This window comes from Trichomycterus rosablanca, chromosome 16 (genome assembly GCF_030014385.1).
Source record: "Trichomycterus rosablanca isolate fTriRos1 chromosome 16, fTriRos1.hap1, whole genome shotgun sequence".
In the NCBI taxonomy this organism is placed as follows: domain Eukaryota; kingdom Metazoa; phylum Chordata; class Actinopteri; order Siluriformes; family Trichomycteridae; genus Trichomycterus; species Trichomycterus rosablanca.
The window spans coordinates 29429659-29454644 of record NC_086003.1 but is presented as its reverse complement, the minus strand read 5'-3'; the positions used below and the strand labels follow the sequence as shown (position 1 = coordinate 29454644).

At 41.0% G+C, this 24986-nt stretch overlaps 1 protein-coding gene across 1 annotated transcript in view; it reads left to right on the top strand.

The window, feature by feature from the left end:
- fgf10a (fibroblast growth factor 10a) overlaps nucleotides 1–23694 on the top strand; it is a 30489-nt gene extending 6795 nt beyond the window's left edge. The window contains exons 2-3 of the mRNA XM_063011780.1: nucleotides 20976–21079; nucleotides 23500–23694. Of these exons, the coding sequence (XP_062867850.1) occupies nucleotides 20976–21079; nucleotides 23500–23694 (299 nt within the window). The remainder of the gene's footprint in view (nucleotides 1–20975; nucleotides 21080–23499) is intronic.
- Nucleotides 23695–24986: the final 1292 nt, after the last annotated feature.

Here is a 24986-nt window from a genome sequence, read left to right as displayed (position 1 = left end):
CTTGATGGTGGATCATGTATGTTTATCCAATTAGTATCAAAGACGATCACTACGTTTCACTAAGCATACGTGTATTTCGCTGATGGAAATCATTGCTTTTTAGTCATTGCTTTTTCCGGCTCCCCCGGCAGGAGGAAGACCTTAATGAGCATCATTAAGCCTTGACATGTTTGACTGAGGGTATTTAGCAGTTTAGGGTTCAACTACTGGTTGGAGGGTCTAAAGTGCAGGGGTCTATCCAATCATTGTGTCAGAGCTACATCAAACAGGGGTCACGGCGTTGGTCAACCCCCCTACCACTCAATCCATTCAGAGCTGGCTGAATCTAATAGCGCTCAATTAGGTATACAGCTGCACAGAGGTGTTTCAGAGCCAAAATCAAATGCAAACCCTCTTGGAAAGCTCAGGCACAATAATAAAAGAGGCCCACACCTCATCTGTCAGCTTGTTTTTTTTCTTCTTTATTGTGTCCAAGAAGTGTAACGTATGAGCTGAGCACTTGCAGTTTGGCTGCGTGTTTTGCCTAGTGCACACTGCTCATCAGGGCTTTCACATTTTTAGCATTAATGAAGTGATGGCCAGTTATTTGGCTTATAAATGACCCAGAGATAAGCGAGTCAATGACAGCTCAGGAGAAAACTCTTTATAGAGTTATAGAGGTTGCAGCTCCAAGAATAACAGTGTATTAAAGGTACAAGATAATTGTTTATGGCTAAGAACACAGTAACGTTGGTAACAATTTAAACATATGTTTTAAGTATACAGTACTAGAGCCACACCGCACACACAGCGGTCTGTGTCAGTGAGGTATTATGCAGTACCCACTGAATAAGAATAAGAATAATGCCTAATGAATAAGTCCTAATATACAGCATTAAATCAATAATGTGACGCCACTATAAATGTTTCTACAAGCACTTCCCACAACATGCCGTTAAGGCGTTACCTTAACAATTCAACAATAATAACACAATTCTCACTCATACTTGGTCCTGATTGGACAGTGGAAGGCAGTGATGTTTATTATAAGTGGCAGAACGAAAGCATGTGCTTGAAGTCTGTGAATTTACATGCCAAGCACGAATCCCACCTTGTGTATGTGTTGCTGCTCTGTGTTCGAATGGGTCACTTACAGCTACTCAGAGAAAATATCAGGCCACCGAGCAATGAATGTGAATTTGAACTAAATATTTTTTCCTCCTTTATACCGTAAGTCAGCGTTTCCCCACGGTTTCATATAAGATATAATTTCACAGACCAGTGGGGGTGGGAGGATTTAATATAATTGCTCACAATCAATGTAAAATGAGAAACGCTGCTTCCACCTAGGGGTGACGATAAGACAATAAAACCCGAAATAGAAGCAGTGAAAACTGCTTTTCTGCTTTTCTAGCGTTCTCTAATGATTCATTCCTTCTGTGCGGCGCGGCGCGGCCCGGTGGTTGGCGACCACTGCCGTAAGTAACCGAGGCCAATTTTACTAGCCAGATTGCAGTATGCACACAAGACCCCCAAAAATGCATCACAGTGTGAAAGAAATCTGGAGTCTACACATAACTGCTCCAGTTATTGAACTCCTATATAAAGCATTAAGCTGTGCTACCTGCATGCTATTCTAACTAGTTTAACTACAGTATACAGTACTTTATTATTATTCTGACAGTGGTTCTATTTCTGTGACTAAATGATTAGAACACAACTTCATTCTAAAAACAGAAAGCTGTTCAGATTTTCATTACTTACATTAGTTCACTGTGACGTCATACAAAAAGACACACACAGAGCAAGATTAATAACACTATGGGTTTAGAGGATGTCGTGCAACAAAGAAAACGGCTCCTGCAGGGTGCTGATCTTGGAAAACGTAGAAGAGTTTAAGTTAATATGTTTGTACACATTCTTATGTTCAACTGTTGCTGGATGAGTTATGCTACATACTGGTCAGGGTCCAGACTACGCACCAGACAGAAATACCCTGAATAGGGTGCCAATCCATCATGGGTGTTCAGTCACCCTACCTCAGACATAGCCAATCATGTCTGTATAAATTACACAAAATGATGAGAATTGAGTTATACTCAACAAATGCAGCACATATCAGTCCCCAGGTGGCTATTTCCATACAGAACGTGTATGAAACACTATGTTTATCTGTAGATCCAGGTCAAGCGTAGATATTCTGCTGGACACAAAGTTTCCTGTGCATAAATATTACTATTTTACATCTATTTTATGTCAGTAAGGTTAATTCTTTAAACCACATGCACAGACTGACTTTAATTGTGTATAACATTTTAAAAATAATCCGATGTAACCTCACACGCTCACTAAAACAAACCTCTACGTTAGCTGACGTTTTACGTCTTCTTTGAGCTAATGTCTTGTTTTCGTTCGGTTAAAAGTTTACTGCAGAGGTATGGAAGACCAGATGTATGCCTAACCTCTGACCCCATAACTTAAAGCACACGCTGTTTGGGCCAGACCTGGTGTTGGGGTGGAACAGTGCTCCGTGTCTCTTTCCCTGAAAGAGTAAGTGTTTACTTTATAGATCTGACGAGTCCTGATCAATAGCTGGGAAACGCACACTGCATTGTCAAGTAAACTACAAGAATAGGTTCTGATATAACGCACTGCTTTAGTGTGGTGTTGTTTTTGTTGTGGATGCTGAATGTGTTTTGAAGTTTGGGGAATCGAGTTCAAGGGCTAAATCGCTTCTTTTACTGATTTTTATCTGCTTTGCTTTTATCGCTGACGTCACTAACGTCTGATGCTGCCAATCACAGAACCACCCAGGAGTTTTGAAATAAGATAATGGTTTATTGAACCAGACTAAATGCTCAGCTAAACAACCGAATACATTTTGTACTACATATACATTTACATGAGGATTTACCTTTTCTATTTTGAGGATGGTGGGTACAGTCAGGTGGTGGCGCATTTATATCTGCATAGCTGCGTAGTAATTGGATGTAACGATGCACCACAAGACAGTTCAAAATCAGTGCACATGTACCATGATTTAAATCGGTTGTTCATTTAAGATAAATCGATATTTACTCTAAACCGCAGAGGGCGCTGGTGCTACGCCTGGTTGACATCACTACAGCGTTGCCAGGTTCGGAATTTTCCAGCCAAATTAATTTATGTGAGGATACTTTCTTTATTTGTATTATTCATTTATTTATATAATGTTGGATTTGTTTTAAAATTTCATTTCAAATTTCATTTTTTTTTACACAATAAGCATTATTTGACATAGTTTGTATCTACCTCAGAAATAAAAGGGCATTCATTATTTAGATAAATAAAAGATAAGCACAAATACAGTAATAACAAAAGGAAACTTTGTCATAATTCGTCTTCAATTTCATTTTGTTTAAAAAAAAGTAATAAAAAAATCGGGGGAAAATCGTATCGTGAACCCAGTATCGTGAATCGTATCGCATCGTGGGTAGAGTGTATCGTTACATCCATAATTAAAACTAAGGAACGAATTAACTAATTATGTGCTTGATAGTGCACTATATAGGATTTGATGTGACACTTAGCCTAACCTAAAATGATGCATTCGTCCATAGATACCAGGTAGTTAAATTAAAATTACATTAAAAACAGTACAGGCAAAAACTGTGAGAGTATAAACGTGAATGAATCAATGAATATATTTCACTATACGTCATATTATTTATTATTACACAATTTCTGTGAACCAGCTTTGCCCTTTTTGCCACTTTCCCAAAGTAGAAAGCTGAAGGAAGAAGTTGATTCTGTTAAAAGTAGCTAAAGAAAGTAAAAACTTCAAATTTTATTTTCAATATTGTGTGACTGACTAAATGTGCACCAGTCAGATACTAACTACAGTTATGAGGGCAGATACTGGCTTAAATTCTTGACTGGTATGGATGTCTCGTTCACATGAATATACATAATTAACTTTTTACTAAACTCTCTAGTAGAGTGAGCTCAATTACTAAAATGTCACTATCAAAATAAGTCAATATACAAAAAGAATCTGTACTGAAAAACAGGAAAATTTAGATATTGTGGCATATTGTAAATATTTTTAAATATTGATATATGACACTCTTGGAACCGAAGTCGGACAGTCTGACCAAAACCATCGTCTGTTCACTAACTGAGCTGATATCATAAATGCCAGTCGTTGAATCTACCTCAAGTGTCAAACCCAGTCTGTTGTTGAATATCAGTGCAGGTACCCATGTTGGTGGTGTTGGAATGCACTGCATTAGTAGGCAGTAAAGCCATGGGGGAGACTGTGAGCAGAGCAGAGCAGAGCAGGATACAGGAACTGTGACAGATAAAATGCGGTACTGCAGATCCAGCCACCAGTCGCCTTAGGATAAGCTCCCTCCCTCTGCTCGGACCCCGTGCCTTTTGTTCACACAATGTATAATTAGCTTGCATTCCTGCCCACTTCTTTAAAATCGGGCCCGGCCAGATGCATCCCTGGTCACGTCGCCGGTCGCTACCTTTGATGCTTCCATTAGACTCCCCCTGCCGCCATTATCTGCCCGACCACACTCAACAAGAATCTGGTCTGGTGGTGATGTAAAGGCACGCTCGGAGGCATATTTACAGCTAAATATGTGTGTGGTGCACCTCGTGAAAACATGTGGCTCTTTGACGACTATACGTTAGACCTTTCTCACACTAGTGGAAGAGCAAACTATGGTTAAATCTAGAGATGGAACGATCGATCGGCTACGAATCGGTATCGGCCGATTTTTTATCAAAATATGCTATCGGCGATCGGCGATATTTCCTAAAAGTAGCCGATCCGATCGTGTGATATATAAAGACCATGTTAAGTTAACAGCTCAGTGGATTGATCCAGACTTTGAGCTACGAAGTACCAACCATCGCATCACCATTCATCAACCATCGTACAGAAACCATCGTGAAAGCTCTTCATGACCTAAAATAACATCATTAACGTTGTGCATCATACATACAATGTCATTTTGCTGATTGTAACATTTACTTTAAAAAGATAATTCAACCCGGTCACATCTGAGTCGATTCTATCAGCACGTTATATAAACTCCTGGTTCACTTTGGTAAATCGTGAGCGGTTCTTACTTGTGATGTAGATGAGAACAGAAAACGTTACAGAGCCAATCGGAGGCAAAAGTTTATTCATTACCAAATTCGTTAGTTCAGGATCATCCGCTGAACTTTTAGCTCCTTAGACGGAACGAGTCTGACTCGGTTACAGATCTGTGGTAATAGCAGTTTAATGAAGCTTTTTAATGTAAGAGAGTCACACAGAATGTTCTGTAGTAGCTGGTGTTTATTTAAAACCACGACATTTAATTAATAACAGTAAACACGGAGAGATAACTGAGAAGAGAAACTTACGCTTCACATAAAAACGAATCAACTCATGAATCAATGAATCACTCATAGCGATACTGTGAACAAAGCGTCTCTTCTAAAGGCACAAACACACACACACACACACACACACACACACACGTGTACGCGCGCTGCTCCGGTTTATCTTTACTGTGAGGCTCTTTTTAAGTTAAAAATCCCCCCGATCGGAATCGGCTATCGGCCGATGTCCCTGAAAGGAGATCGGAGATCGGAATCGGTGCCAAAAACCCCGATCGGTCCATCTCTAGTTAAATCAGTTGGGGTTTATTCGCCATCAAGGATGCATGTTTGTATATGCAACACATTCATTAGAATACCTTCAAAAAAGCAACTGCAACCATCTTAAGGTAAAAAACAAAACAAAACAAAAAACAGATATTTCCTGATTGTTATTCAGGCTGAAATGCTGAACTGATGTCAAATCGGATTTGGAATTGTGACCAAAAATTGTTTAAAGCACACAAGCATATTTCATTTTTGAGTGGCTTGGTGTCTTTAAAAATGTCACAACCAGATCAGTATCACGCATGGACAAAAATGGCATTTACATGGGGGGCGCAGGGGTGGCATAGCAGCGATCTAACACACCAGCACAGCACTGCAAACTCACAAGTTCAAGTCTCAGCAGAGCCACTGACCTAACTGGGCGTCCACACAAACACAACAGGCTGTGTTTGAGTGAGGGAGGGAGGGTCAAACGGGGACTCTTTGATATGCAATCTCTGGGACTGGTCTTCTCTTAGTGAGAAGTGGACCATACTGACCATGTGACGAAAGGGGCGTGTGGTTATCCAGCTCTCCTTGAGGGAGCGGATTCACAATCAGGAATTGGAAATGACTACATTGGGAGATACATTTGCCATTCAACCAAACAAGTAAAAGAACAATTGCCTAATTCAATAAATAAAATACAGGAACATATTTTACAACTTTTTGAGAGGTAGAAGAAACAGAGTAGCCAAGGGAAACCTGTGCAGACACAGAGGGAACTTGTGAGCCTCCTCACAGACCGTGACCAGAAGCAAGGTTTGAATCCAGATCCCTAAATAACTAAGTTGCTTTGCCATTCTACTGCCTTCAACTAAATTGTTTTGATTTACACACGTTTAAAACCTTCTGGATCGGAATCATACGGTTTTGTTCTCGTGCAAAACATTTATGAACGATGTGCAAGTGTGGCCGCACATGTTTATGCATTTTACTAGCATAAATGGTTTCCTGACATCTTGTGATTCTTTGTGCTCCAGGACCGGACTTAGATACGGCTGAATACCACCAGTTCAGCATTTTCACTCGAACTTCAAAAGTTTACCAGTTTGTTAACGTACCACATCATTGAAATTTAAGTACATGTACGTTATGAGCACCCAGAGGGAACAGGATGTAGCAGTGTGCTAAAAGACACTGCTTTGAGAACTGACTTTTCCTGAAAGAACATGTAACCTCTTTCTTTATTGGTTTGTTTATCTTCGTACCATATGGACACTCTCAAGCGAGGATGGGAGAACAGGTTTATAAAGAGTGAACGACACGCACATCATAAACAGTGTGGTTTCATCTGAGTCATTTATGGCACAAACTGCGTAGGTTAATGACCATCCACCCATGCAAAATAAAACCTTTAGTCCATGACCAAGAATAATCAAGTAGAATTTACATAAACAACTGGTGTAAACATTCTGATGCTACTCTGAAAAGGTTTTGAAATGTCTTATATTGAAAAGTGCTAAATTCAGATGGTTTCTTGAGCAGGCTGGTGTACGGATCACAAGGTGCTGGCAGGAAAAGCTATCTGTATAACAGACCAGTAACTGAAGACATAGAAAACAGATGTGTTTAGCATTTCAACAGATCTCTACTGATTAACTGTTTGATGTGAGAGAAAGAATTCATACACGGAATCTGGAGCAAAACGATGAAGCACAAACCAGATCCGAAGTACATGAAGTCCTTTCACGTATCAGCCCAAACATAGACCATCACTCAACAACCGATTGGTCTTGCTGCTTTTTATGAAATACGGAGAAGAAATAAAGTCAACACGGAGCTCCTACAGAGCATCACCTGGTGGGTCTTTATGCAACTGCACGTGGTGTGCTTGAGTGACCCAATTTTCTGCCATGCATTTTATACAAGCTGCTTTGTTAAAGCTACAACATCATATCCATTAGACCTAAACTAACTTTAAATGACCCCTGGGCCCTTAGCAGACACCTTTATCCAAAGTGACTTACTTTACAGTTACAGTATACAGTCTGAGCAATTGAGGGTTAAGGGCCTTGCTCAAGCCAGCAACCTGGCAGTGGTGGGGCTTGAACCAGTGACCTTTTGATTACTAGTCCAGTACCTTAACCACTAGGCTATGGCTTGCCCACACACCGGAAAGTTCAAGTAAATACAGTTCAGAAAGTGAAAATAATACATTCCATAGTTCTACAGTTTATCAATATGAGACTATTTATAGCAGTCTATTTTTAAATGAATGCAGGTACCTCAAAAATAGCTGAACTTGGCTGAAACACCAAATAAGAAGAGAATACGGTAACATGCAAAAGATGCCTCTTGGAGTAAACCAGAGAAAGCCAGATCAGTAACATTACTGTATCTGTAAAAGTAGGGTGAGGACCATTAAAAGCAATAGTCGCTCAACAAGCTAGCCCACCAATACTGAGATCTCAAGCTCTCGAGATTGAATCTCGGCTCTGCTATCTGCTGGCCGGTCGCCTACACAGACGCACTATTGGCTGTATCTGTAGGCAATTACGACCTCTGCTGGCCAGTCGAGGCGCCTGCACAGGGGCGGCAGTGTGTGCTTCTACGCACGCAATACTGCGCTCTATGTGACCCGCTGTTAGGTGAACAGAAGCTACTGCAGTGTGTGTCGGTGGGGTCATGTGACCTGGATTGATGGTGCGGGTTGCAACAGCAATGAAAGTGAGAAATAAGCACCAATTGGATATGACTAGATTGGTTCAACAAATGGTAAAAACTCACTCACTCGCTTTCTTAACCGCTTATCCAATCAGAGTCGTGGGGGGGGGAGCCTATCCCAGCTTTTCAATGGGCGCAACACCCTGGACGGGGCGCCAGTCCATCACAACGCAGACACACATACATACACACACACACCCATTCACCTATAGGGCAATTTAGTGTCTCCAATTAACCTGGGTGCATGTTTTTGGACTGTGGGAGGAAACCGGGGCTCCCGGAGGAAACCCACACAGACACGGGGAGAACATGCAAACTCCACACAGAAAGGACCCGGACCGACCCGCCTGGGGATCGAACCCAGGACCTTCTTGCTGTGAGTCGCCTTTGGTACAAGTATAAAGTTTGTTTCCAAAACAGATTCAGTCCAGTCCAATATGTCTCAAACTACTGCAGAATGTCCTGCTGTTTTCAATATACTGGTGGACCAATGATCATGAAACAATAAGACAGCAAACACATCAATGACACAAAGATTTTGTAAAAGTCACCGTTATACAGAAAGATACACTTTTAAGCCGCTCAGGTGGCACAGCAGTAAAACACGCTAGCACACCAGAGCTGGGATTTCGAACACATCGTATCGAATCTCAGCTCTGCCATTCGGCTGGGCTGGGCGCCTACATGAACAACATTTGGCTGTTGTTCATACAGGGTTTGGGAGCCGGATGGGGACCTCATAACTGGTGCAATTACAACCTCTGCTGGCTGGTTGATGGCATCTGCACAGAGTAGAGGAATAATGCTGAGCAGGGTGTGTCTCTCCGTACACAAAGCTGATCCGCATATGAACTTGCCTCGTGCAGGTAAAAAAATGCAGTCGGCTACTGCTCACGTATCGGAGGGGACATTTACATTTTCAGCATTTAGCAGACGCTTTTATCCAAAGCGACTTACACAATGAGCAATTGAGGATTAAGGGCCTTGCTCAGGGACCCAACAGTGGCAACTTGGTGGTAAGCGGGGCTTGAACCGGGAACCTTCTGTTTACTAGTCCAGTACCTTAACCACTGAGCTATCACTGGACGTGTGTCAGTTCGCTCTCCTCAATCAGGGGTGGGAGTCAGCACCAGTAGAAAGGAAGCATAACGCAATTGGGTAAAAATTGGACGTGCTAACAATCGGGAGAAAGAGGGAGAAATAAAAGATTGCTGTTCTGCTGTAGTAAGGTGATTTATATGCCCATTTATAGCCAACTTTTAACAAAGCACATTTAAAACAAATTGCATAATTCGGTGCTGACTCAGTGTGCACCTTCTCAGTCCTATTAAACGTTGTGCGTGTGAAGCACGGATGGCAGCAGGAGCACAAATTCGCCTATGGGAGGGCAATGAAAGCTCGCCGCAGTCAGTCCACTCAGCTCCGGGAGCCGAGGGGCCGGCAACGGACAGATCAAAGGTGTAAGCCGGTGTCATCAGGAGGCAACTCGGGGTCAGCGGCAATGACCGCTTTTAATGGGGACCCTGTTTCCTTTACGGTCTGGGAACCAGGGGGCTAATTGATAAGACATGTCTGTCATAGGAGCTGCAGTTCTGGGTTCCCAGGACAATTACGCACTCTGACATGGATATATGGCCTTGCTTGTTAGGGCGTTGAAAAGAAAGAGGGGAAGAAAGCAACGGCCAATAAATAGGTGAGGCTACGTGAGTGCAAATAGGTCAGAGATATAGCCGTTTTTATGTCACCAGATACGGGCTGGCTTACACGCATGACTAAGCAATACACTGCAAGAACAGATCATACCAGAACGGCCACAGGTAAGCCTTAATTGTCTGTAGGGCTGAAACTAGTCATGATACTCAGTACAGGACAATAACATTGACAAATACTTCTGTAAAATTCTGGACCATTTGTAAATAAGATGTTAACTTTGAGTATTAGATAAGTACTGGCAGCAGATATTTAGGGCTTTGAGATCAGGACACTCTTAGTTGTAGTTATTGTACTTGGTATGACTCTAAAAAGATGTGGCACATGTCAAAGAGGACACATGATAGCCTCAGTTGTCCTCGGACAGCACTGGGATGATTTAAGCAGCAAGCCAATTGCAATAGAGGAAGTACCTAGACTGAAAGAAGAAAGGGGGGAAACACCAAAAAAAGAGCAAAGCAACACTAGATAAAAGTAAGGACTGACAAACACCTAGAAGCTGAACAGTGTATGTTCTGGTTTTCCAAATTAGTTCTACAGTATATTCAGTCCAGTGGATTAGGATGTAAAACATGTCAACTGTAGACTATGGCTGCATTTATATTCAATAACGTGCCTGGTTCTGATAAACGATGCATACCATTATCCAAAAATGATGATATTTGCTTATCAGCTGCTTAGATTGTTTATATTGTTAGTCATAGCACATGACAGAAGTTTCTATAAATTAATCATATTAATATAATATAATAATAACACTGGAACACTCATCTTTGGTACTGAACTGTTTAAATCATGATGATACCATTTAAAAAATGTTGAACTGGCACTAATCCAAACAAATCTGTGCTTTAATAAGTGGTGTGCTAAAGCCCGAGGTTTTACAAAGCCTGCCGCGTGTTCATCAATACGATAGTGCTGCCGTCTTCTAAACACAATGACTAATGAATGGGGAAACTGGGGAGCTGAGGTGGGCCTCTTTCACTCTTGCGAATCTCGCCGTTCATGCAGGCTGTGCACTGCAACAAACGCTAAGCTGCGGGGTTTTTGTAATCATCCCAAGATGCGATAACGTGTGTTTGTCACCCTGCCAAGCGAGCATAGACAGGCGTCGAGTATGAGGGCGGCCACCTACCGAGCGCGGGGCCGAAGCCAGGTCTGCAGAGACAACAGCGCAAAACAGACCTCTGTGAATCACAGCTACATGAAAACTGGATCAGAACAGGACCGACACACCAGCACACATACTGTTAGGTTTTTGTGCTGGCCACTTTCTAAATGGGTGGGACAACATACAGCCTACATACACTGATCAGCCATAACATTAAAACCACCTCCTTGTTTCTACACTCACTGTCCATTTTATCAGCTCCACTTACCATATAGAAGCACTTTGTAGTTCTACAATTACTGACTGTAGTCCATCTGTTTCTCTACATACCTTTTTAACCTCCTTTTACTTTGTTCTTCAGTGGACCACCACAGAGCAGTTTTTAAACACCGTGTCCACTCACTGTCCACTCTATTAGACACTCCTGCCTGGTCGGTCCACCTTGTAGATGTAAAGTCAGAGACGATCGCTCATCTATTGCTGCTGTTTGAGTCGCTCATCTTCTAGACCTTCATCAGTGGTTTGGTTGGTGGACGATTCTCAGTCCAGCAGTGACAGTGAGGTGTTTAAAAACTCCAGCAGCGCTGCTGTGTCTGATCCACTCATACCAGCACAACACACACTAACACACCAGCACCATGTCAGTGTCACTGCAGTGCCGAGAATCATCCACCACCTAAATAATACCTGCTCTGTGGTGGTCCTGTGGGGGTCCTGACCATTGAAGAACAGCATGAAAGGGGGTAACAAAGCATGCAGAGAAACAGATGGACTACAGTCAGTAATTGTAGAACTACAAAGTGCTTCTATATGGTAAGTGGAGATGAAATGGACAGTGAGTGTAGAAACAAGGAGGTGGTCATAATGTTAGGCCATCAGTGATTAGTGTGTTATTACTGCACCATGAAAGGAATCCCAACATCACTGTAATATCCTACAACTCAACTCACCAAGACTAGAGACCATACGGCTAGAAATCAAGATCAAGAAAGTATGAAATCTGCACATTTTTGCATCAATGATATTTAAACTAATATTAACAAATAAAATATGACTACTACTACTAATAATAATAATAACAACAATACTAGCGCATCGAATTACTTTTCTCAAAAAAGCATGTACTGAACCAAGTAGTTTTACCATCTGAAAAACTGCAACATACCTAAAACAATAAAATAAAATATAAAAATTTCCCCCCTATCAAAAAATGCAGAAATCAAGACCACTCAAGAAACTCAAATATGAAGACGATATAAACAGCTACATAAACCACAGATTTTTACATTGTTTAAACATTAATGTCTCCTTAATAGTAGTTAATACAAGCTGGCAAAGCATAAGAACAAATGACACGTGGCCGGCTGGCCCAAAGATCCCACCTTAACAGGGCCTGTGGATCAGGCTTGTTAAAGCCCTGATGCTTTCGAGCCATTGTAATCTGAGCCATACGCATGTTTAAAGCAAGGATAGCTGAGGGATTAAGTTGCACCACAAGAAACCTCCTGCACGTTTTTATGTGCCTGAGCAGACGCCTTAAACGTTAAGGTGCTTTAAAAAAAAGAACAGGATCAGGATCAGAATGCGATATAAATATCATAAATCTCTCACTTCGCCCAGAGAACTGGTTTTAAACGTACAGCTTACTCGCATTAACAGGTCTGCATCTGTTAAAGTGTGGTGGGTTCTGCCACATAAAAACGCACAGGTGTTCTAGCTAATGTCCAAAAAATGTTAATCAGATAATGATTCCTGACTCACGTTTGATCACACTTTACTGTAATTAGGACTGGCCAGAGAAGAAAAAGAGACATGAGTCTTAAGTGGCCAGAGGAATTAAGAGACAGAGCTGATAGAGGGATTTTAGATGGCGTGTTTTTTTGTCTGGTAAATTCTTGCATCTTTTGTTGTAGGCGATTCAACCTGTGAGTGCAGGCAGATGAAAGCTTGTGGTGATTAGCAACAAGTTTGTAAGAAATTCTGATCTAACAGACCACATCAAATGCTCAAACAGGTGTCTCTCTGCTTGAAGATCCACAGTAGCTCCTATTTTGACATTTCACAAGTCAAAGACACGACACTGTGTTTGCCTAGATGTGAGATTACTCACAGGGATGGCATGCGTTTATACACAGATGTGACGCTGCGCTAATTCTGTTGTATACACAACACAAATGTCGCACTAGCAAACTTCACAAACACCCGAGCCGGACCGTAACCCTCGTCCACGCTAAAGGTCTTTGATCAAGGATTATTCCGCAGGTCTTATCCCGCCAGGTCTGTCATCCAGACTCTTTCATTCTGTCGCTTTCATTCGCAAACCCGAGGCAAGAGAGAAAAGAGGAAAGCTCTCTAGATTCTCTTACATCTCATTTCAATGGGTGCAACCTGAGTCCCAGCGGAAGGGCGACTCTCTCAGATCTGCCTAATCCTTCTGTTGTGGCTGAGCCGCTGCATTTGTGCCTTGCTTTGCAGGTGTGCGGCCTGTTAGCATTAGGTATAGAAGACATGTGAGATACAAAGTCGGAAGATGAGTCAAAAATATCATGTGTTGTGGAGCTTAATGTGACTATCATTTAATGAACCAAATATGTTATTCAATCTTTGGGGGTTAACAATCTATATTCCTCAATTCTCACAATTATTTTTACTAATCATGATTATGTCTCAATTCTGTAATGATTTATTATATAGTTGGTCCAGCATCTATAAAACATATTATTATTTTAGTACTATAACATTATTTGCTGTGTAATTTTTAAAAAACCAGCTCCTATTTCTAAGAGACGACTCTCAACCCAAGTTGAGATCAAAAATCACACCATGCTAGACATGTTAACTTGCTTAAGGCACCATGACAACATAAGGCATTTTATAGTTGGATCGATGGGGCTAGTCATGTACCTGACCAGCCAACCCTACAATCATGGTTAGTTCATTCCATTAAAAATATCTCCAGCATGCAAGTCTGGCCAGGGCAGATTACATACATGTCAAGTCAAGTCAGTTTTATTCGTATAGCGCTTTTTACAATGCACATCATCTCAAAGCAACTTTACAGACTCCAGGACCAACAGACCAAAAACCCCTGTTGAGCAAGCCGAGGGTGACAGTGGCAAGGAATAACTCCTCTAAAAATACAGGACGAAACCTTGAGAGGAACGAGACTCAGCAGGGACCTCCATTTTCCTCAAGAGGCCTGGAGGACAACTTAAATGAGCAGAATCCAAACAAATCATACATACACAAAATTATATCGAATGAAAAGTTATAACTAGCAAAAACAAATAATATCTTACTCTATACTCAATATAATACATACACCGATCAGCCATAACATTAAAACCACCTCCTTGTTTCTACACTCACTGTCTATTTTATCAGCTCCACTTACCATATAGAAGCACTTTGTAGTTCTACAATTACTGACTGTAGTCCATCTGTTTCTCTGCATACACTGTTTTTCAATGGTCAGGATGGTTCAATGGTCCTCTCTATTAGACACTCCTACCTAGTCGGTCCACCTTGTAGATGTAAAGTCAGAGACGATCGCTCATCTATTGCTGCTGTTTGAGCCGGTCATCTTCTAGACCTTCATCAGTGGGCACAGGACGCTGCCCACGGGGCGCTGTTGGCTGGATATTTTTGGTTGGTGGACTATTCTCAGTCCAGCAGTGACAGTGAGGTGTGTAAAAACTCCGGCAGCGCTGCTGTGTCTGATCCACTCATACCAGCACAACACACACTAACACACCACCACCATGTCAGTGTCACTGCAGTGCTGAGAATCATCCACCACCTAAATAATACCTGCTCTGTGGGGGTCCTGTGAGGGTCCTGACCATTGAAGAACAGCATGAAAGGGGGCTAACAAAGCATGCAGAGAAACAGATGGACACAGATCTATCTATCTATTTTCAATTCTTATCCTCAGAAAGTGCCATTGCTTTATCAGAATGAAAGGATGCAACACTGACTAATGTTTGAGAATGCAGCTGTTCTTATTAACAGCTTTGACTTTTCAGGGCAAATATTCTCCAATCCCATATGCAAATAACATGGGACCACGCCGCCAGCACAACCTAATCCTTTCTGACTCACAACAGCTTTATAAGTTTATCTAATTGGCTTGAAGAGAGCAAACAGTAATGGTTACCACAACCTGTAGCGAGACTGCAAGACGATACCAACATCTTTGCCTCGACAGGCATGCAGCTCAGCTTTACAAGCAAACAGCCAAAATTGATTTGTTTTGTGTGTGTGTGTGTGTGTGTTCTTAAAAGAGGGTTTTTGGCCCAAGAGATCACATGGCTCGGCTCAAACGACTGCACGGCCTGCATGACTGGCAGCTGGAAACAGGCACGGCCAATCACTGTAGCCCACCCAGAAAACCTGATAGGAATTATAGTGGAATGCAATAATGACACTCATATCAGTCCTGATTCAGACCTATACCTCAATGAAATACGACTCGCTTGTGACCCTGAATAATAATAGTATATATAATTTTAACATGATTGAGAAAACATGATTGTTTGTTTTAGGCAATGCTGTATAAAGCATAAGATACTTTAAAACAGTAAAAAAAAAAAGGATACTTAAATATCTGAATCATTATTTGGTGTGACTGCCCATGGTGTGGTATTTTAAAAGCGTTCCAAGCATCCTGGCCAACATGCCACAATAAGTCTCTGTAACATGTCTGTTATCTTTGTTTAATCATGCGCTGGGCTATTTACCTACAAAGTAATCAGGCTTTATCAGAAAAGTGCTCTATTACTTAAATGGGAACTTAAAGGGCTATTTTTAGTAGTGGAAAAAGTTGTACAATGCCAAAGCTTTGGTTGAAAAAAAGACTATTTACCTCTAAAACCATTTCCGAGAAATTACAAAAGAAACCTGGACCAATTACATCACTGTGGCTGCATTAAGCAGGGGGAGAAACTGCTTCCAAAAAAAGTGGCAAAATAACACAAATGACAATATTAGAGATGGGACGATCGATCGGCTACGAATCGGTATCGGCCGATTTTTAATCAAAATATGCTATCGGCGATCGGCGATATTTCCTAAAAGTAGCCGATCCGATCGTGTGATATATAAAGACCATGTTAAGTTAACAGCTCAGTGGATCGATCCAGACTTTGAGCTACGAAGCACCAACCATCACATCACCATTCATCAACCATCGTACAGAAACCATCGTGAAAGCTCTTACGATGTAATTTTGCTGGTTGTAATATTTACTTTAAAAAGATAATTCAACCCGGTCACATCTGAGTCGATTCTATCAGCACGTTATGTAAACTCCTGGTTCACTTTGGTAAATCGTAAGCGGTTCTTACTTGTGATGTAGATGAGAACAGAAAACGTTACAGAGCCAATCAGAGGCAAAAGTTTATTCATTACCAAATTCGTTAGTTCAGGATCATCTGCTGAACTTTTAGAAAATTTTAGCTCCTTAGACGGAACGAGTCTGACTCGGTTACAGATCTGTGGTAATAGCAGTTTATGGGTAATGAAGCTTTTTAATGTAAGAGAGTCACACAAAATGTTCTGTAGTAGCTGGTGTTTATTTAAAACCACGACATTTAATTAATAACAGTAAACACGGAGAGATAACTGAGAAGAGAAACTTACGCTTCACATAAAAACGAATCAACTCATGAATCAATGAATCACTTATAGCGATATTGTGAACAAAGCGTATCTTTTAAAGGCACAAACACACATACACACACGCGCGCTGCTCCGGTTTATCTTTACTGTGAGGCTCTTTTTAAGTTTATTTACTGCTAATCAAGCCCCCCCCCCGATCTGAATCGGCTATCGTCCCTGAAAGGAGATCGGAATCGGTGCCAAAAACCCCGATCGGTCCATCTCTAGACAATGTTATTTCACTGCATGTTAAAATAAAGCTGCTAATCACAGTATTACAATTGCAAACTTTACACAGATTGTTTCCTGGTATTATGACAGACAACACAAGATCACTCAGTTTAATACACTATGACCACCTTCCTAATAGTGTGTTGGCCCCGTTTGCTGCCCCATACGCAACAAACTGTGCTGCCCTGTGTATTCTGACACTTTTCTATCAGAACCAGCATTAACGTCTTCAGCAGTTTGACTATTGGATCGGACCACACGGACCAGCCTTCGCTCCCCACGTGCATCGATGACCCTGTCGCCGGTTTACCACCGTTCCTTCCTTGGACCACTTTTCATAGATACTGACCACTGCAGACCGGGAACACCCCACAAGAGCTGCAGTTTTGGAGATGCTCTGACCCGGTCGTCTAGCCGTCACAATTTGGCCCTCGTCAAACTCGCTCAGATCCTCACGCTCGCCCATTTTTCCTGCTTATAACACCAACTTTGAGGATAAAATGTTCACTCGCTGCCTAATATACCCCCCCACTAACAGGTACCGTGATGAAGAGATAATCAGTGTTATTCACTTCACCTGTCAGTGGCCATAATGTTATGCCTGGTTGGTGTATATAATTGTCCAAACTTGTCCAAACAACTGTATAAAACATTCATGCACTGCATGCAATGTACAGAACACAGTGATTTTACTCTGGTACACTAATACATTATCATTTCAAACATGTGAAATGCTTCACACAGACCATGATCATAATCAAGCATCTATGTTGACCGACTGTGGACATATTCAAGTGCCACTGTTGTAAAAAATACACCTTTTTCTAACTACACAACACCCAAATTCTGTTACAGTGAAGCTTTTGTTGTGCTTTTTCTAACAGAGCTGTAGGGTCCCTGATGTACAGCAGTTTCCTTTATACACTTAGTCACCAGTCAGAGCGAGGGACAGAAAAGAGAACGTAGGAGATCGCTGCAAACTTTAAAGTCAGAAAAGCTCATACGGAGTAAGATTCAGTATTAAGGCTGTTGGTATTATAAAAAATAACATAAAAAGAAGAGAAACACTACTAAGAGATGAAACACTTTTAAGAAACAGACACTGACTGGAGCCAAGGATTGAACCCAGATTTTTAGGACCTATATTGTTGTGCAGCACCGCCTTTACCAGTTAAATCGTGCAAACAATGAAACTTTATGATGTTGTTTTATAATGACTATACAGAAGTGGATAAATCGAATAAATGTCACTGCAGACTGTCTTATCCTCTGTTTCATTCTAATTCATTACAAACTGAGATACACAACACTGTAGCCTGTTATTAAACATAATATATCAAACAGCTTCTCATAAAGTTTAATGTTTATCATGTTCAAAGCAGTGGTGGCATAATGGCATAGCTGGTAAAGTTGGTCAGCCACAGCAGCGTAGGTCCTGAGGACACGACAAGGAGTTTTGCATGTTCTCTGTGTCTATGTGGGTTCTCCAGTTTCTTTACAACTCACAAAAAACATGCCAGGTCAATTGAATATAAATGTCATTGCAAACTCTGCCTAACGTAACAGTGTTCCATACATCACATAGTGGCGATGTTGATAGTGATTATAAACTGGAGATCAGCAGAACATAAAATAAACATAAATACAAATGTAAAAAAATAAAAACTGTTTTATTATTATTATTATTATTTGAATGAAACGCTACTGTATGAAACACTGTGTGGGCAAAACTAGAGCACTCCAATATTAAAACCCAACATGACAGGACATCTTTAAAAAAGAAATAGTAATCTATAAACCTACACAAATTTAATTTAATCCCTTACCTTGACTAAATATCGATGTGTTTGTATTTTTCATGCAGAACGATACTGCAGTGCAGTCCTGTGGTAAATTAGCCGTTAGCTGTGTGTAGATAGCCAGCCTGCTGAGGTAAACTGTCAATCAGCCCTGACTTTCATCCAAATATCTGACGCTGTGTAACCTGATAAAACAAAACAAACACACAAATTTCGCGTAAAATGAACCAATATCACGACTTTTTGTTTTACCTCAGTTTGTTTGAGTCGTGTTTCTTTTGCTGTTTACACCCGTGTGTTCGAAAACCTAGTGAGCCACCTTGCTGTCTTACTGCCTACATGGGCAGCTGCCTCAGTAGAGAGGATTCTAGTAAGTCGTCGACTTATAAGTCAGGTTATTCGAAGGCGCTACTTAGACAGGGATTAAATCAGTTTACTTACTAAGCTAACACAGTTAGCCTCATGCCATTTAAACCAATGGGATGAGGTGGCACAACGCGCTAGCATGTCAACTAACATCTCCCTCCGTGTACTGAAAACGGTTACATTCGATGACAAGCCCAAATTTGCAAATAAACGACACTTGTACACGTTTATACAAATTAAAAATCAATAACAATTTATTAACCTTTGAAAATAACTCTTCTCCACACCGTCTGCCATATTTTTTATTATTCTGTGAGAAAAGTTGTGCCGCACCGAATGCTTGGATTGCCTTCACCGCTAAGGCAGCATCGGATGCTCCCTCATTATTTTGTTAAAATACCGTTTAGATTTAAGGTGCCTTAGTAGGCAGAATATTACGGCATCTAAGAATTCGAAGAGCCTCCTTCTCGGGAGCAGGTGTAGGATGACGTCTGTGTAGAGAGCTCACTAGGTTTTTGACACACACCCAATCACTCAATCACTCAATCACTGTTTTTGTAATATTTTTATAATATTTTTATTTAAAAAGCAACAACATTTTGGCTGCATCTGAAATCGCATACTCCCATACTGAAAAGAACGCGAAAGCAGTACACGAGAGCGGGTAGTGTGTCCGAATACGTACTATTCATTAAACAGTACGTGAAAAGTCCCCGAATGACCTACTAGCACACTTCGGTCCGATAATCTATCCTATAATTCAACTGGAGCTGCAAAGGTGTTCGAAGCAGGAGAAGAAAGATGGCGAAGAGTCCGCTGTTTACAAGTGTAAAAAAGACAAAAATGAAAAATGTTATGATGTGTACAACCCTAAATAACGTTATGAGTAGCTTTGTGGAGAATGACAGAATTAATTTTGTTACTTAATGTGACGCCATGCATCACTGCCACATCACCCCACTGCTGCGTTCTCTTCACTGGCTTCCTGTAGCTGCCCACATTCAGTTTAAAACATTGATGCTCGCCTACAAAGCCAAAAATGGACCAGCCCCAAGCTACCTTCAAGGTCTAATAAAACCTCGCTCTGTACCATGCAACCTCCACCCAGAACTCAAGGAAGACGAGCACCAAGCCTCTTCTCTGTACCTGCACCCAAGTGGTGAAGCGAGCTTCCCCTGTCTGCCCGAACATCTGAGTCTCTTGCTTTCTTCAACAGATGATTAAAAACCTTCATCACCTCTTTACTAAGCACTTAGACTGACATGTACTTACTTACTAACACTCTTTTAAAAAAAAAAAAAAACACAGGTTCTAACAGGGTTTCATTAGATTTATATTCTTGGACTGTTGACTACTTAAACTAGTGTAAGGTAATGTCTACTATGGAAGTACTTCTGTAAGTCGCTCTGAATAAGAGCGTCTGCTAAATGCCGAAAATGTAAATGCATCATGTGACGTTGGTAAAATGGCGGACGTAGTACATCTGAGGTTGCGTGCATACTGCACACTTGCGTACTGAAAGAGCGTACTGCTTTACCTCCAATTTAGTACAGTACGTACTGTTTAAGTATGTGATTGCAGACGCAGCCTTTGTCTTCATTCGATTCCAACTGGGCAAAACACAACGATGAAGCAGGCAGCTAGGGGTCGACACAAAATCCTTATCATAAATGCGCATTCTTAGAGTCACATTTGTCATATCTGTGATTTTATTATTAAGTAAAGATGCGAATTACACCAATGACGTTTCTTATTTCATTTCTGTTTTGTAGGTATACTCGAAATCAAATCGGTGGAAGTTGGGATTGTGGCAATCAGGGGCCTCGACAGCAACTACTTTCTTGCAATTAATAAAAAAGGCGTGGTGTATGGAGCGGTAAGTTCTATTTTTTTTATATATATACAAACCATTTTCAAACTTCTATCAATCTGATTCTTGTCTACGTCAACCAGGGACTCATAGTAAGTAAGAAAAGGTGGGGATTATTTCAGGGGCCTTGAGCAAACAGGGTTTTGGTAAATGAAAAAGGAAATTGTATAGCTGAGTTAGCCTGTCCCATGAGATCACAATGCAAATGAATATTATTTAATAACATCATATCCTGTTTTACTCTACCCCAAGCTAAAATGATGAGAAAATGCTGAACCGTTTTACTACAAAATATATAAGATTACACATTAACTTTGGTATAAATTTTATTTTATGGTTTCTTTAAATACAGCCAGATAATGAGCTAACATTAACAGTACCTCTACCCAGGGGCACCGTATGTGACTGACAGGGGCCCTAAAATTATTAAAACATTGGGTTTTTTTTGTCTTATATTACTAAACTATTATTATTAATACATTTAATTTCAAACAACAATTATTTTTATCATGGTGGATTCTAGCAAACAGTAAACATCTAGAAAGCCCCACTTCTATTGATATTTATTTTAATGGTTCAATCCACCTTCAAACCAGTCATGAATGGTACTTGCTAGATGCAAGGAGTGGGCCAACATGTCTCATTTTAAAGAAAATCTGATTACCAAAAATGGAATGGAATTAAATGAAACTACATGAGTGAATTTACCATCCCATAATTTTTCTTACCATTAAAATTACATTAAAACTGTAAAAGATGGGTTTAGCACGTTTCTTGAAGAGCATCTTGCAGTCTTCCATCCACTGTATGCCAAACGTTGCGTGCAGGTCTGCGCAGTGTTATATTTTCAGAGTTGGCATGGCCTGGGGTGGTGGGGCCCAATGTGATCTTCTTTCTTTGGTCCTACAATCCCTAGTAGCGTCCCTGCCTCTAATGTACTGCCTATCTAAATTTAGCTATCCCTAGAGGACATATATACAATAATACATTAACATGTGAATTACTAAAATAATTCAGCACAATAAATAAGTAAAGTTATATTACATGTATAATCCCTGCAGTTTAGATTCTACATAGCAGTACTAATCAGACGATGTTTACCTGGACGGCTGTGTTTAGTATGAGCGGGTTTGGACAGTTTGAACTTAGCTGCACTGTAAAAGATCAGTGAGTGCTCCGTTTCTTTGATGTTTCCTGAAACCCTGCTCTATTTCTCATGTCTATAGGCCTTTAAAAAGCCTCAGGTCCTTTTAACGGACAGTTCCACACCATTGCTTGTAAATAATCCCCTAGCAAAAGTCAGCTTTGCCAAAAGAGTTCTGTCATCTTAGCGAGAGTAAGCTGAGAAGCCCCTGTTCCCTACACGGTAGCCTTTCCCGAAATACAGCGCCATCCGTGTAGCTCTGTTCCATTCAGCTGTCTAACAACACAATTCATAACTTAGCCTTTGTTCCTCACTCCCGCTGGCACCACCCTCCTCCATTCATGCTTTTATCAATTACAAATGTGACCTGAAATAAACATAAAAGAATATTTTATCTTACATTATTGTATTATTTATTCTAAAACAGAAATGGCACGTTAGACACCAAGTGTTTGTCTTTAGTTTAGTTTAGGAAGACGTTATAATTTCTTTCCACTTTACGAGTTATGTCGCCTCACAGCAAGAAGGTCCTGGGTTCGATCCCCAGGCGGGGCAGTTCAGGTCCTTTCTGTGTGGAGTTTGCATGTTCTCCCCGTGTCTGTGTGGGTTTCCTCCGGGAGATCCGGTTTCCTCCCACAGTCCAAAAACATGCAGTCAGGTTAATTGGAGGCACTGAATTGCCCTATAGGAGAATAGGTGTGTGTATGTATTTGTGTCTGCCCTGCGATGGACTGGCGCCCCGTCCAGGGTAGACCCTGATTGGATAAGCGGTTAAGACAGTGAGTGAGTATACGAGTTATAGTAGACTATCACTTACTAATATTGTTAATGTTTTTACGTTTTAATCCCAAATAAACTGAGCCAGACTTGAAGAGAAATTACAGCAGATTAATCATGCTTTTTATTTGAGAGCAGTTACAGTTAAGAGATGGCTTTTGAGGGGTTTGTCTGTAATGTTACTCCCAATCTTGGGTGTCTGTGAGTTCATGTTTATAATTGAGGGTAGTTAGAGTCCTTTCCAAGTGCCTTTCCAAGTGTCCAGTGACATTGCATAAGCTGAAGCTCATAAAGAAGTGGTGGCTGGCTTAATATGCCTTGGAGGAAGCACATGTTGGTCTTACATTTCCAGAGTGTCATGTAAAACGAAGGTTAAACATTTTTATAGTCTAAACTGGACAAGTCAAAGAAGAAAGAACTAAACACATAACAAAATTTGGCATAGTGACAATGCCAGTGCTAAAATGTCTGATCTGACCTCTGGCATTTTGTTTCTGTCTTGCAGAAGGAGTTTGGCGACGACTGCCAGCTGATAGAAAGGATCGAGGAAAACCGGTACAACACGTACGCCTCGGCCAAATGGAGGAACAAAAAAAAGCCCATGTTTGTAGGCCTGAGTGCCAACGGCAAACCAATGAGGGCCAAAAAGACTCGGAGAAAAAACACTGCCACACACTTTCTGCCTATTCCCATTCCATAGCTCAGCCTGTACACAGGAACCACTCACTGCACTGAGGATAATAAGGACATCACAGCACTATGTACAGGAACTCTCTGAATTCAATCGTAATAACGTCACACGTTTGTTAAATTATTGGCACCGGAGAAAACACAAGACGCCAATTCCTTCCACGGACCAAAAGGGAGGAGAGGCATGGACATACCCTCCCTGAATAAACTTCTGCAGAGTTTAATGCTTGTGTGTGACATTTGAATGCAGTTATTTATGCTGTACTAACTCATGCAAGACTTTCCAACCGGATTCAGTGGACCGCCGGTTACGCAAACAGTTATGGGAAGCACTTGTTCCAGGTGCAGAGTGACGGGACACGACAGAGGAACAATGTTATATGCTCCACGGAGGACTTTGCCCAGCTGGCAGCATAGCATAAACAAGTCTATTAAATGATTATTAACATGCAAAGCCACTGTATTTGATAGCTCCATTCTTTATCTGACTGCTTTTTTAATAAATTATTTATTTTATGTAATATTTAAAGGGAAGCAAAAACAAAAAATATGGAATGGACATTTTTTATCAGTTATGCTCTTCTTTTTAAAGCTATTCTATCGGTTAAACATGAATAAATAAATAAATAAATATATTTCTCCTTACTGCAGCATCCGTGTCTTACTTTGTGACGGCGGCTCAAGCTGGGTTTCCACCAGGGGCGGCTCGTTCATTAGGGCGATCAAGCGACACACCTTGCGTCACACACACGTAACCTGGTGTAGCGATAATTGGAGCTAGTGATGGGAATTATGGCTCCTTGAAGGGAGTCGGATCTTATAAAGAGCCGTTCAAAAAAATGGCTCTTCGTTCTTCGGGTGGCGCTACTGGGTAAACTATAAGGCAGCCCCGATATTAATATCAATGATGAACGATCATGCACATTTTTGTATTGTATCTCCCCAACTGTTTAATTGTACTTCTTTATTCATTGCACATGAGCCCCGATGCCAAACTTTATTCTGGATCTGCTGCACCTAAAATAAAATCTGATGAAATTGTTAGGGTGAATAAGGCTTTACTTTATTTTATGATTAATGGTAAAGCTGCTCTCTCTCCATGTTCAAAGTTATTTGTGAGGGCAAACTGACAGATGACTTAAGATGTTAATTATTTAAGCTTTAATTTACCCATTGAACGGGTCACCTTGGCCATCATCGCAACAATTGCCCCTTCCTGAGAGATTTGGCAGGAGCCGCCGCTGGTTTCCACTGAGGACATTTCCAGGAACTCCACTGAGTAAATTTCCAGAAATTTCCAAT